Genomic DNA, 14049 nt, shown 5'->3' on the forward strand with positions numbered 1-14049 from the left:
TACAAACAATCCGTCAATATGGAAAAAAGGAATTTGAAAAGCCTCGGTGACACTTTGAAGTTTGAACAGAAGCTGTCTAAGAACATTATGGGAAAGAAGGGGACGCCAGTAAACGCTAACGTCAAAGTGAGTGACGCCGAAAACTCAACAAAAATGAATTTACCGGTTGTGGAATACACAGAAACGTCTGCCAAGGGCGCAATAAACATCTCTAAAGTGCAAACCAACAACATAACCCAGAAGTCTGTCAACAAACGAAAGAAAAGGGACTCCAAAGACAACAGTGAAAGGTCCAACGTTAGCCCCCACTTTTTGTCAGCGACCCAATGGCACTCGAATAAACACGACACGTCCAATACGATTTCAACCATTGAACTCATGATGGAAACAAGTTCAACATCTCGGCGAATTGAAAGGTTAACTTCGACAGTAGAGCAGCTTGGAGCGGATGTTGATTACCACAAAGAAATGCTGAAACAGACGAAATTGGAAATTGAACAACTGAAAAGAGAGAACCGTATGCTCAACGCTGGAGTTGTTAAACTGGAAATTGAACAACTGAAAAGAGATAACCGTATGCTCAGCGCTGAAAAAAAACAACAGGATGATGAGTTGCTTTTATTACATAATTGACATAAAAGCACTGGCTACAGTAAGAGATGCTAACATGAGTGAGAGAAGAGGTGGACGTGTATGTCAGAGTGTGGTGCTTAGCATCATTGGGAAAGTTAATCTAGGAACTGTAAATATTTTCAGGAGAGTGTCAACATAACACAACACTGACTGGGGCTGAAGAGGATGGACGGCAGCCATAGGATATAATACTATTTTCCATACGCTGCATCTGTGGCGCAGTTTGGAAGTGTGCCAAGAGCTGCACGTTTATTAAAAGCAAATTATGTATCATGAAGGCATTTTCTCAAAGATGATCCAGCAAGCTAGAGAAGAACTGTGCCTCTTGGTGGATAAAACAAGAAAAAGGAGAAGCACATCATTTCTCGGTCCTTATGCGCTGAGAGATGGAAAGAAGGTTGACCATTTGGACAATAGTTCAATTACTTTCCTCAAATAATTAATCAGGTGGATCTGTAAATGGTTTGGTAGGTTTGGTAAACCGCGTCCTCTTTCTTGTCTCTTGAGAAAGGTCATACTAATACTATTAATACAGAATGTTAAATATTTATGGTCTATGAGCTGGTATCTCTCTGGGGTGAGTGATTAAAAAAAAAAGAAGTGAATGGTCTCAGATTGTTATTAATAAAAACACCTGGTAATGTTCACAAGACACCAGCCGTTTTTGGTAATCTTTTACATACAGTACATCAGTTGTTTTCTTAAGCCATTGTTTAAAGTAACTTTATTTTTCAGCAATATAAGTGACATTTTTAAATTCACTTCAAACTTGTTAGTTGAGAGCTCCGATCATTATTTTCAGTCAGTTCTACTCACTTTTTAAATGTATTTTAAAAACGTGTTTAAAGGACCTCTGTATGATTCGTTAATGGCATTTCATGTTAGTGGTATATGTCATGAATGTAAGAGAAAGCCACTTTTTTTTTGTGTTGTAGAAGTGGTAAAGCAGCCTGACATAATACAAGAAAAACCTTGAGATGAGTCAAATGAAAAGTTTTGGGAACGGCAGTGGGGAAATCATACTAGGTTAATTGGAATGTAAGTTAATTGTATACTGCTACTACATTTCACCATTCAGGTACGGAGTCAGAGCCGGAACACACCACAGCACTTAATTGCACATTCCGATATTTCTTATTTACTTTATATACATTTACTACTTTGTTCTTTATATACTATTACAGTACTAGTATTACAGTACACCAAATAATGTACAATGCACCAACCGAGCTGAATGAATTTTTAACTACTAATTTACGTTCTGTCATTAGAGTTGGCACTTCAAGAAAGAAAAATAACACAAAGTAACTACAAAATGATATTGAAAAAATACCTTGTTGGTAGAGAACACCAAAGAGAAGTAATGAAGTACTACTACTACTACTTAAATACATTTTTTGTTATTTTGCGATGACTTTTTACTTGATGCCCTAAACAGATATTTGTACTTTCTACTCTTGTATATATCAAAATATATTTGATCTCTTTTTTTTTTAACCTCTGCAGATGAACACTTGATCGATCAATTGATTGAAATCTTGGGGACTTATTGGGTACATGCAGCTTCAAAGAAAATGGAAACCGATTTCGAGAAGCAAGATGTTTTATAGCATTATTGGAAGAAACTAAAACTTAAGGAGTTTAATCTATGTAGCATCAAAAGTGACAATGAGGAAAATAAAACGTCTGATATTACGATAGATACATTGATTCTGTAATTGCTGTCCAATTATGTTGTTCACAAATACAGTTGTAAGGTGCAGGTATCATTGTTGTCCGCTTGGAGTCGCCATACTACGGGGTATTTTGACGCGGATAAACATAATTGGAAAAAATGTCATACGTGTGCTGATTCATCCATCAGCATCACGATGTCTTCACAGTGGATTGATCCTATGTAATTGTTATCACTGCATCTGAAGTCATTTGGTCCAGTACTGAATGAAGGAAGTTTTTTTTTCTCTCAAATTACCGCCATCATTTGACAATCATACAGCATTGGAAGAATTTCCTTACTGTCATTGGTATAATTAAACGTACAATATATGTATATTCCTTCATATCAAGTATTATTTTCCATTATAACAAATTTAATGTACCATTATTAGTGTCAGAGTTGTCTTTTTTTTAATGAGTTGTCAGCTCGTGTCTGTGGCGTAAGGATGACGTGGAAAGACGGCAGTGTTGTTACGATGAACGTGATTGAAAAAAAAAAAGTCTGCTCGTTCGCGTCAAATAAGTTTGACTTCCTTAATGTCTACAAAGAAGTTACTTAAGAAGCCCTTAAGTGCCTCGGACGCAACATTAATTCTAACCCATATTTACCCGTGGTCTTCGATGAGTTTTGCTGCCTTCATGTGATATCGAAATGGTAAATACCACATATCAAGTTGAAAAATGCACGTGAACGCCCCCTAATATCGTGTTTCCTATGCTTTTCTTTTGATACCCGAATTTCCAAGCTGTGAAAACTTTTCAACTTTCAACATGTCGGAGATTGCCGACGGATTCGTAAATAGTAAATAAATACGTAAATAAATAAATAAATAAATAAAAATTAACACTTATAAAGGCTTTATCGTTTGCTAGCAAGTTGTTTTATAATCTACACAATTACGTAGCGTATACACAATTCGAAGTCCTATCCTTTATAACTCATTATTTGCCGTAACTGTTCAGTTTTACAATTTGTATTTATTTAGTTTTACTACGACAACAAAAGCAGATGAACAGAACGAGTTTCCAAGTGGTAAGGTCCATCTTTCCCATAGCACGTGAAGGTAAGGCTCATGTCATTTGAAGTGCATAGAAACGGCAACCATGCTGTACCGACATAGCCCAAAACGTGTATCCTATCAGTAGGTTCATTTGAAATTTGGAATTAATTAAAAGTATTGAATTCAATCGTTCTTATATCCCATGACTACACATATTTTTGTTTTATAAAAAATATTTTTCATTAAACGCAACGGGAGTGATTCGTCAATTATGATAAAGTAATTTGTATGCACGGTGAGAATTGTGTAGTAGCACAATAGTGCAGGTCATACCGCATATAGCAACTTATTGTGAAGGTTTGACACTTTTATTTTGAAGTCATACACACTGCTTCCCAAGTTGTAGACTACTGAGCGGGGACTGGTGACTTATCTTGCAAAGGAGCGTTACAGCAGGTAGACCACTCACAGTTTCACAGTGAATTGCTTCGGTGCAACCAGACTGTACGTTGGGAAAATTGATTTGATTATGTAAAGAAATTGATTCAGGATGAAGATAACATGTTGAAAAGAAACACAAGGTAAGCGACTTTTATTTTGTCTTTATTATCTTTATTAGATAAACAAGTTTATGATCAACATATGTGAAACTTTATTGTCACATTGATGCATTCATTCAATTGTGTTTTGCATTACTGACAAAACGAGTAAACCAACTGAAGCAATTAAGGCAGAAGATCAGAATTAATGCAGCTACATCGGGAGAGGAATGCGAACGTTTATTATCTTAGCCTTATGCAGCCTTTGAACATTTTTACCGTCTGTATAACATCTGCTTTTTCACATAGCAGTTGCGCTTGGATGGCTTGACACTCAAACACTCAAACACTTAACACTTTTTTATTTTTTTAAATTGCCAATCTTGTGTCTCCGATACTGCACACACATTTATTTATTTATTTTTTTTTAAAACTGCCAACTATTATGCATGTTGCATGCACGGAATCAGAGGAGTTTGTAGTCTAAGTCAATAGGTATTTACACATTAAATAGGTATAATAATAATAATAATAATAATAATAATAATAATAATAATAATAATAATAATAATAATAATAATTCATGTGTTGTAGATCAGCATACAAATAGTCAAAATATTTAATAACACAAATATGTTAACAGGGGTGGGCAGTTTATATACTGGAGGACGGAGAGAGAGGGGGGGGGGGGTTGGGGGTAATTATTTATCACTGCTACTCGAGGGCCAAATAGTAATGATGGGAAAATGAAGCTTCATGAATCACTGTCACTTACATTATTCTTTTTTTACTCCTCTAGCTGATGCTCTTGATTTAAAGATAAAATACATTTTTTAAATTACATTTCCAACGGAAAATAATAATATATACAGTATTACAGTACTGGCAATTGATTAAATTTCCTCTGCATCTTTAAACCAAGAGCACCATGTAGAGGAGAAAAAAAAAATTCCAACACACGTCCAAAACGCTATTTTAAATAATGGACAAAATACATGCAAAATACCTGGTCTTTTGATAATAATTTTTTTATACATGTATTAAAAATCCACTGTCCTAACTCAACAACAAAGGGTTTGAATCAAACTGCAAAATACAGACTTCATATATTTCGAAACAGGTGTCATGTACAGACAAATTCTAGCAGCAAATCGTGTGGACTCGTTAGAGGAGAGATTCAGGCATCTTGTCATGCCTCAGTCACTGCTCCGTTTTAAGCTCTGTTTATTCTCCTTGCGAGTAATAATATATATCTCTTGTCTTCCTTCCGTGTTTGTATATTATATGTTCAAGGTTGAATGAACCTGATACTAACTTTAAACAAGAGCAAGTATTAGCCAACATGGTATTTTGGGGCAACTTGTCTCAGTCATTTTGGGGTTTGTTATCACATATGCAAAGAATGGGCCAATGAAAAATGCGCTTCTGGTAACTCGGTTTTTGTATGCCAGAATTGCCCTTCAGATGATGAGTCTGAAGAGTAAGGAAATTGGTTTGCTAGGTTTTGTTTCATTGTTAAAAAATTTTTTTCCAGTTGTTGATGGATTTACAGTACGCCCACATGTCAGGACTGGTTTAAGTTTCATGATGAACCATCCATTAATCAATTAAGCGAAATCATTTATTTTTTTGAAATTCAATTTAATTTAAAAATTCCAGTTTAAATGAAGCAAAACTGGCATTTGAGGCTGAGAGCTATGACCTACATGCCAGCAGTTTCTAAGGACTTTAATCGATTTCATAATATTTTATGTTAAAGTTTGCTCAATGACGATAGTAAATTTTCAAGATCAATGACAAACAATTTTTCTAGCTGTAAAAAGAAAAGGGATAATTTTGTCCTTGTTTTACTTTATTAGTTGCAAAATCCAGTGTGACATCTTACCGCATATAGTGTGACAACTAACCCATTGGTGGGGCAACATGTCACTTGTTCACTCCCTCTATTTGATGGCTTATAACAGACACAAGGTATAAAAATGACATGAATACAAAAAATATACTTAAGACTTTGGTCTTTCATCTGGTATACATTTTGTTTATATATGATATATTGATTCCAAGAACTAGATAAAAGTATAAAAAGTGATACAACTAGCCCCGGTCTCCCTACTATGTTTGTTATGCATATGTATATCATTCCAAATCCGGCAAAAATGATTATGGCAACTCACGCTATAATGTAGGACAGTACTTATAAGATCTACTGTAAGCGCAACTCAGAGCCATATATAGAGAGAGTTTGGCCAATTGAAAACACGGACGCCATGTTGCTACCCTTGGCCACATGACGGGGCGTGCGCTAAAGCGCGTAGCCCATGAGCATGCCTATCAATTTGCATGCAAAACGCTAGATAATTTTCGTTCACAAACTACCTTCTTTTATATTTTCCCCTTGTTTGATTTTTTTTTTAGCCTTTGAGGTATTTGACAAGCCACTGCATGTATGATTCAGGCTATCACTACATGGATTTTAATTTTCAATGTTGTGAATGCTGGAAATTAGGGGTGTGTCCCAAAAATAGATTCTCATAAGAATCGGGATTTTCATTTAGTACGATTCAGAATAGATTTTAAATGTCCCAAAATCGATTTTATTTAAATAATTTTATACTGCCTTGCCTTTGTCTGTGTGTGCCTTTATTTGGCACTGTTCATGTTGTACCTGGTTTGGCCACTGAGGGGCAGTGTGGTTCCATGTGATCTAATACACTGTTAAGTTGTAGCCACATTAGAAAGTAAAAGGAAAAAGTCACGATCAAATTATTTCAATAAAAGTTGTTTTTTTGCAGCGTGGAGCCGTTCTTTTGAGTGATAAAAGTGCCGCGAGTAGCGCGCTAATTAGCATTAGCGAGTCAGACTGGAGTAGATCATTACAATTCCTTGCACATCTATAGATTGAAGCAAAAATCATTGTTATTTAAATCATTTTGAATCAAAGATCGTTCTTAATCTAAAATAGTTAAAATACGTTTATTTTAAGTCCATTCACTTGGCACAGGCTTATAATTGAAATCAATTCTATTTTTAGTGTCAATTATAACTCTTGATAAAACAGATCCCAGAACATATCGACATGCCATACACACATACATATCCACAATAAATAGAAGGCATAGAACTCTGGATTATGTTAACACTCGTGAACGTTTTAATGAACGTATTTAAAAATTGGTACAATATCAAGTTTATGGTTTCATAGGAGAATGATGAAAACTCTTTTTGAGATGAACATACATGTATGAAAACAAATGTACTGTGTCTGACACTTGGATGCAATACATCCAATTTCATGATACCGGATAACTGCATGGAAATTATTGTATTTCAAGGTAAACAATAGTGGAAGTGAATTGGGGCTGTCCCAAACGATAATTTTTCTCCCGGTTAATCTATCGACTGACTATCTTTACGATTAGTCGATTAATCTAATGATTAATTTAATTAATGAATATTAATGTTATTAATATGATCTCCTCTGTATGTGTTAGTATCATTCATTTGTATTTAAATTCACCGCTTTCACTGTCTTTGCTGTTGTACTATTGTTTTTATTATTTATGTTATATGTAAAGCGCTTTGTTACTGCTGTGGCTGTTGTGAAATGCTCTATATAAATAAAGTTGTATTGTATTGTATTGCATTGTATTATATAAATACAATCTGCATGCTGTGCTACACCCGGGCTCTGCACAGAGACGGTGAGACCGAGAGCTTCCCGGAGTAGCAGCGGAGTAGATATATAAACAGATGTCACGTGTTGCTGTTTATGGGTACATAAAGCAGCGGAACCAGTAACGTTACCTACAAGCACCAACACAATTTGACTGGTGAATGTTTTGGGTTTGTAAAAAGAAATATATTTTATTATTCTTATTTTTATATTATTTATTTATTTATTTGGGTAGAGGATACACCAATTGCTCATTCCTGACTTAATAACGGTTTAGTTTGGTAGGATTTCAACAGTCACTGGGCAGACATCCTAATATAGCCAATAAATCAAAATAAGGGCCAGATCTACTTCCGGTCTTCGAGTTCCGAAGTCCTGCAGGTTTTAGACGTTTCCACCCACTAGCACCCCTGATTCATATAATTAACTCATCAGCATGCCTGGCAACGATTCTGATCTTTAGTATCAGGTGTGTTGGTAGGTGGAAACATCTCAAACCTTTGCGCGGCGCTAACTGGTATAAATGGAGCGTGTAATCCACTAAACACACGCAAATGCAAGTGCATTTTGTGATTTTCACGTGAAAGATGCGTACTGTATGCCCACGTGCTTGCGCTGGTATAACAGGGCGCAAACTGCGGGTGCAGATGTGGAGCCATTTTCAGCGCTGTTAGCGGACGCAGCACATTTCTTACTGGATTTGGCCCTAAATATGCTAATTGCCCCACTGATTTATTCATGCTTATAAATTTTTTTTAACTGAAGACTGATGCACGTGTTACTTGGATAAATGAATTTACATATTTTTATGTATATATGTTATATATTCCTGGCTTGTAACTTCCTCAAGATTTCTGATGGTATAGAATTCAAGTCTCTTTGTGTGCCAGTCATGTTATAGAGAGACAGACAACACTCAGCTCCACACACAATAATAATAATGATAATAATAATAATAATAATAATAATAATAATAATAATAATAATAATAATAATAATAATAATAATAATAATAATAATAATAATAATAATAATAATAATAACTTTTATTTATAATGCAATTTACATTTCCAAGTGATACTGTGTCAGATAACAAATAAATAAATAAATAAATACATAAATAGTGTCTCACTCTTGTTTTTGGAACACGTTTCTGTCAACATGCAAATGAGGAGAGTAGATTGGAAGTAAAATTGATTGAAAAACAAAACAGAACTCGTAATACTTGCGTGGACTCAGGTAATTACATGCTAAATGTTTTTCTGTCTATTTGTCAGCCCTGTGAATGATGGGTGATCAGTCTAGGCCAGTAGTAGGGAACCCTGGTCCTCGAGACCTGCTGTCCTGCCTGTTTTCCATGTTTCCCTCCATCAACACACCTGATTGATGAACAGGATCATTATCAAGCTTCTACAGAGCTTGCTGATTAGCTGATCAGTTGAGTCAGCTGTGTTAGAGGAGAGAGACATGGAAAACAGGCAGGACAGTGGCTCTCAAGAACCAGGGTTCCTTATCCCTGTGTGTGTCCTGCCTCTGTATACGCCGGTAAATGCTTCGTCCTTCAGATAATGGAAGTATGGATAGCCATGAAAGAAAATGCATCAGCTCGCAGCAATTTTTATGAGAATGTAAATTGGATGTATGGGAACATCATTTCAAGGAGATGCAGAAGGTCAGTTATTTTGTTGTGTGTGCTCAGACATGAGCTTGATACATTTTGATTAATGGCAGAATAGTGTAACTGAATTACTTTTTCATTTCATGTCCACCTCAATTCATTAAAGGCAGCCCCCAAGAGGAAAAGTCCAATACGTGAAGAGGAGAGCTCGGTCTTGCAGTGGTGGAGCTCTGTGGTGGCTATAGGGAGGCCAGCCCACATATAGGGCAATATTTTAATACCTGTGACTTTCCTGACATTTTCACATTGGTGGAGTATCCTTAGATCACAATTCACTTGTATTAAACTCGACAAAAAAGTAATTGAACATCAGGTTCTTCAGTTACGTTAAGTAATATATGCCTCTTATATATAGTAACATGCCATATATCAAATTGAAGCGTGGACATTTGCGGAGCTAAATGTGGGAATAACAAAGATGCATGTGTTACCCAGGTACACATTTAAGTTAAGAAGTACAATCTACTTTTGGAGACTGAGAAAATTAAGTAATGAAGATTTTTTTTTTTTTTTTTATAAAACAAACTGAAAAAGAGAAAGATAATTATTGTATATTACTTAAAAACAAATTTTCACAAGTGCACTTGAAGGTCACATTTGGCCTATGGATTGAGAGGTCAGGTTAGGCACGCTTCCGCCCTACTACCTCTTTTACTTTTACTTTTTTTTTTAAATCACAGATCGATGTCTTTATATCTTTGAAATAAGCTACCATTGTAAATTTTCAAGCTTCAATGAATTTATACAATAATGTTTTTGTATTCAGTGCTTAGAGCAGGCGGTTTATACAGTGAGTACAGTACAGTACAAGCTTAAGAGTTGAAAAAGGTAAAAAAAAAAAAAAAAAAGAGTCAAAGTCTGTATTGCTATGTCAAAACATTAAACATTTTCAAAATTTTCACAAACAAAAAAACATTAAACAAAAATAAAAGTAAAAGAGTAGGGCGGAAGCGTGCCCAAACTGACGACTCAATCCGTAGGCTAAATGTGACCTATATGGCTTCTGATTGGCTGAGGGCACGAGGCCTTCAAGAGCACTTGTGAAAATTAGTTTTTACAATACAAATGCAAATACAATTCAATAATATACAATAATTATCTTTCTCTTTTAAGTTTGTTTTAAACAAATTTTATTTCTTTATTACTCTTTATTACATTTTCTCAGTCTCCAAAAGTAGATTTTACTTCTTAACTTAAATTTGTACCTGGGTTACACCATGCCTTGCATTTCTCAATTTGGAGTCTAACAAACAAGCCGGGGGTCAAAAATTGCAAAATTCTAACCATCTGCCTTGTCCAGCTCCCATTCCAAACTCAAACATTCTTTTTTGCTTAAGCCCATATCCCACTGAGCGGCGAAGGTATCGAATGCGTTCGGGTTCATTCAAGGTCGCAAACGATCGCAAAGCAGGAAAAGGATGAGAAGGAAGAGTGGGACAGAATTCCTCAAATGAGCAATTGGCAAGTTCGGCAACTCATCTGGAATATGCGAAGTCCACGTTCAGAGCCCAACCAAATAGAGAGTCTGGCTTTGTGTCTCATTCGGTGGTTGTTTTCTGTTTATTAACTTTTTATTGTTGACAATGTCTCAATGAAGTTTTGCGATTTTTCATTTTTACCCCGACCTTGTTTGTTAGCTTCAACTCGAAAAAGGCTATTCGTACGGCCGTCAAATGTCCAAGCTTTAATTTGATATATGGCATTATGCTATCATTCCTATATGAAATCAAATGTAACTGCACAACCAAAACATTCAAATTGTTTTCATTTATTTTTCTTTTAAACTGATCTGCTTTTAATAATGAATGTCAAAGTAATAACATTTACATAATTTTTAAGTGAGTAACATGGCTGATAAGTCTTTTTTTTAATCATACCATCCAGTCATGGTTTCATGAAAAAAAAAAGCACATATATTTGGAACCTTGCCCAGCACATTCATAACACAAGCAGGAACAAACCTAAGTAAAAAGCAGTGTTTAGAATTGGAAAAATCTAAAAGATTTTTGTGTCATTGTGATGTTTTAAATATGATTTGAACAAGTTGTCCATCAATCACAGAATGCACAATGGTGTCAGCCATTGGTGACAATTTCTCACTCTGATTGGTTGCTAGCCAGAAAATGCAAATTAGTGCATAAGATAGACGAAGAAAATGAGAAAAGCAAAACAAGAGCAAGTAAAATGTCATTATCTAATAAATTTAGCTCAGCAAAATTTTTTTTTTTTTTACTTAGACTAGACTTCATCCTGCTTGCAATATGAGTGTGTTCTGGATATGTGTGCATTTTATTCCACGAAACCCTGACTATGGATGGTATGGTAAACAATAACTTTTCACATACAAGAGGCTGCAATCATGCAAATACGCGGCATCATGTGTGTCCAAAGTATGCCCACGCCCACGCCCACACCCACACCCATACCCATACCCATACCCATGCCCATGCCCGTGGCCAGTGTGTCATCCTAGCCATCCCACTGAAAAATTTCTGGCTACTCCATTATCCAGGAGAACAACATAATATGTCTCATTCATTTTCACTATACTGTTCTCTAGGGCTGGGCAATAAATCAAATTAATTTGATTAATCGTCATTTAAATAATCAAATCATTGAAAATGAGCGAAATCGAGTTCTGTCTTCTTAATTATTAAAAGCTGTTGTTCTTATGTTTTACATCCAAATGTTATTGTGAGTTGTAATTAAAAAAAAAAAAAGTTACCAACTACTTAATTGTGGCATTTCAGCACAAACTATAAATGTTAAGTTTATGATAAAACTGATTTAGAATCAGTAAACATTATTGTTGTCTGAACATTTTGTGCAGGAATTATTTTTGAATAGACAAATAAATGTTTGTTGGGTTTATTAGATTGAAATCGATTGAAATCGTAATCGTCCAGAATGGCTGGAACATTTTTTGGGGGCTATGTCGCCCAGCCCTACCGTTCTCTATATTTGTCATGAGTAAGACAACCTCAAAATATGCCTTGCTTTTTAGAGGTGTGATAAATTAAATTGACTTGAAAGTCAGCAATCACGATTTACTTCAATCACATATCCTCAGATGTATGACATTTCAAGAAATGGTGTGATGACATTATTCAAATGTCCCTTACAAGGCATAAATGTAGCTCCCCCCCCCCCCCTCACAAAAAAATGCTCTTCAAGGTATTGCAGTAAAGTCACAGTCTTTTTCCTTTGAATCATCTCTTTACTCCTACACAGAATGATCAATTCCATTACTTTAATACAGTAATTCCCTCTAGTGACACTACTGCCAAGCATGTTAGGAAAGATTGATTATTTATGAAAATTGATACAAATTGATCCCCTTCTTCCCTTTCTTCTGTTTTCTTTCCTGTTCTAGGTGACTGATTAGGTGCCTGGGAGCTGTTCAGAAATTCAATCACAAGACACAATCACCTATAATGTCGTATTCACTCGTGCGTTTGTTTCCATCTGTATTAGTTTACAATGAAGACCCGATGATCAAATCAATTACAAACAAGCCAGCAGCAAGTTTCAAGTAACAATTTGGCATCGCATTCCATTTAAATCAAACTGGATGAGATGAGAGTCAGCTCTCAATGCAGGGGAAGGAGCATGTCCCTCAATTTCTATTAATTAAACGATTCTAGCCTTTACTAACTCACACTCGGAGAGAAAAACAGTGACGCTTTTCAAATAGACATGACTGACAATGTGAGCTCCAGAGTTGACACTCCAACTAACATATCCCTGAGTCCCAGCATTGTAATTTCCCAGTCCCTGGAGTACAAGACGGTATCTGTTTTCTTGGTCCTGCTTGTGTGCGGCGTCGGCATTGTTGGAAACATCATGGTAGTCCTTGTTGTCCTGACCACCCGACACATGAGGACGCCAACAAATTGTTACCTGGTGAGCCTGGCCATAGCTGACTTAACTGTTCTAGTAGCGGCGGGACTTCCTAACATCTCAGACAGTCTCACGGGAACCTGGGTGTTCGGGCACGCTGGCTGCTTGGGAATCACCTACCTGCAGTACTTGGGCATAAATGTGTCATCCTGCTCCATCACCGCCTTCACTGTGGAAAGGTGAGTATGGCCAGGCAACACTTTGTAGAAAACAATGAATGACCAAGATGGCTCTGCGGATGCCGGATGGTCACCTCGGTATTCTGCACTTTCAGTCTTACTGCACTACTCGATACCTTACACTGCTTAATAACTGTCTGTGCTTATGTGTTTATGTTCTAAATCTGTAGTCTCCAAGCTTCTTCCCGCTACGGGGCAGTTCATGCAAGTAGCCTACATACAGTCCTGCTGACTGTTATTGGCACCATTTCATTTTTTTTGCATGATCTCGACAATATCTTCAGAAATCAACGGGAATGTCCCAAATTTATATCATCAGGACCTTTTAATTGGATGTCCAAAGTAATTCAACAAAGGAAATAGTTTTTTAACTTACATAAAGAAAAAAATAGAAAACACTGCATGTGCAGCAATAATGGCACCCGTCTTTGATATTTGGTTGCACACCCTTTGGCAGTGATGACAGCTTCCAAACATTTCTTGTAGCCATCTCTAAGCTTCTTGCACTTCTCTGCTGGTATTTCCCCTAACTCTTTCTTTGCAAATTGTTCAAGCTCTTGAATGTTAGCATTTTTTTTTTAACCCCAATGGCACATTTCAGCTCATATCAAAGATTGAGATCGGGGGTCGTTTTTAACCATTCCTGTGCGCTTTTGGTGTACTTTGGGTCTTTGTCTTGCTGGAAGACCCATGACCTTCAACTCAAACCAAGTTGTCTAACACTTGGTAG

At 36.1% G+C, this 14049-nt stretch overlaps 1 protein-coding gene across 4 annotated transcripts in view; it reads left to right on the plus strand.

The window, feature by feature from the left end:
• The first annotated feature begins 2912 nt into the window (after positions 1-2912).
• trhr2 (thyrotropin releasing hormone receptor 2) overlaps positions 2913-14049 on the plus strand; it is a 31481-nt gene continuing 20344 nt past the window's right edge. For 2 of the 4 annotated variants that reach the window (XM_086074569.1, XM_086074573.1), the window contains exons 1-2: positions 3777-3931; positions 12614-13319. In XM_086074569.1, the coding sequence (XP_085930695.1) occupies positions 12937-13319 (383 nt within the window). In that variant the 5' untranslated portion in view covers positions 3777-3931; positions 12614-12936. Of the gene's footprint in view, positions 3005-3776; positions 3932-12613; positions 13320-14049 lie in introns of those variants that run through there. The other 2 variants (XM_086074571.1, XM_086074570.1) reach the window with 2 other exon arrangements.

Source organism: Leptonotus elevatus, chromosome 4 (genome assembly GCF_054856555.1).
Source record: "Leptonotus elevatus isolate MCC_2025b chromosome 4, RoL_Lele_1.0, whole genome shotgun sequence".
Lineage (NCBI taxonomy): Eukaryota > Metazoa > Chordata > Actinopteri > Syngnathiformes > Syngnathidae > Leptonotus > Leptonotus elevatus.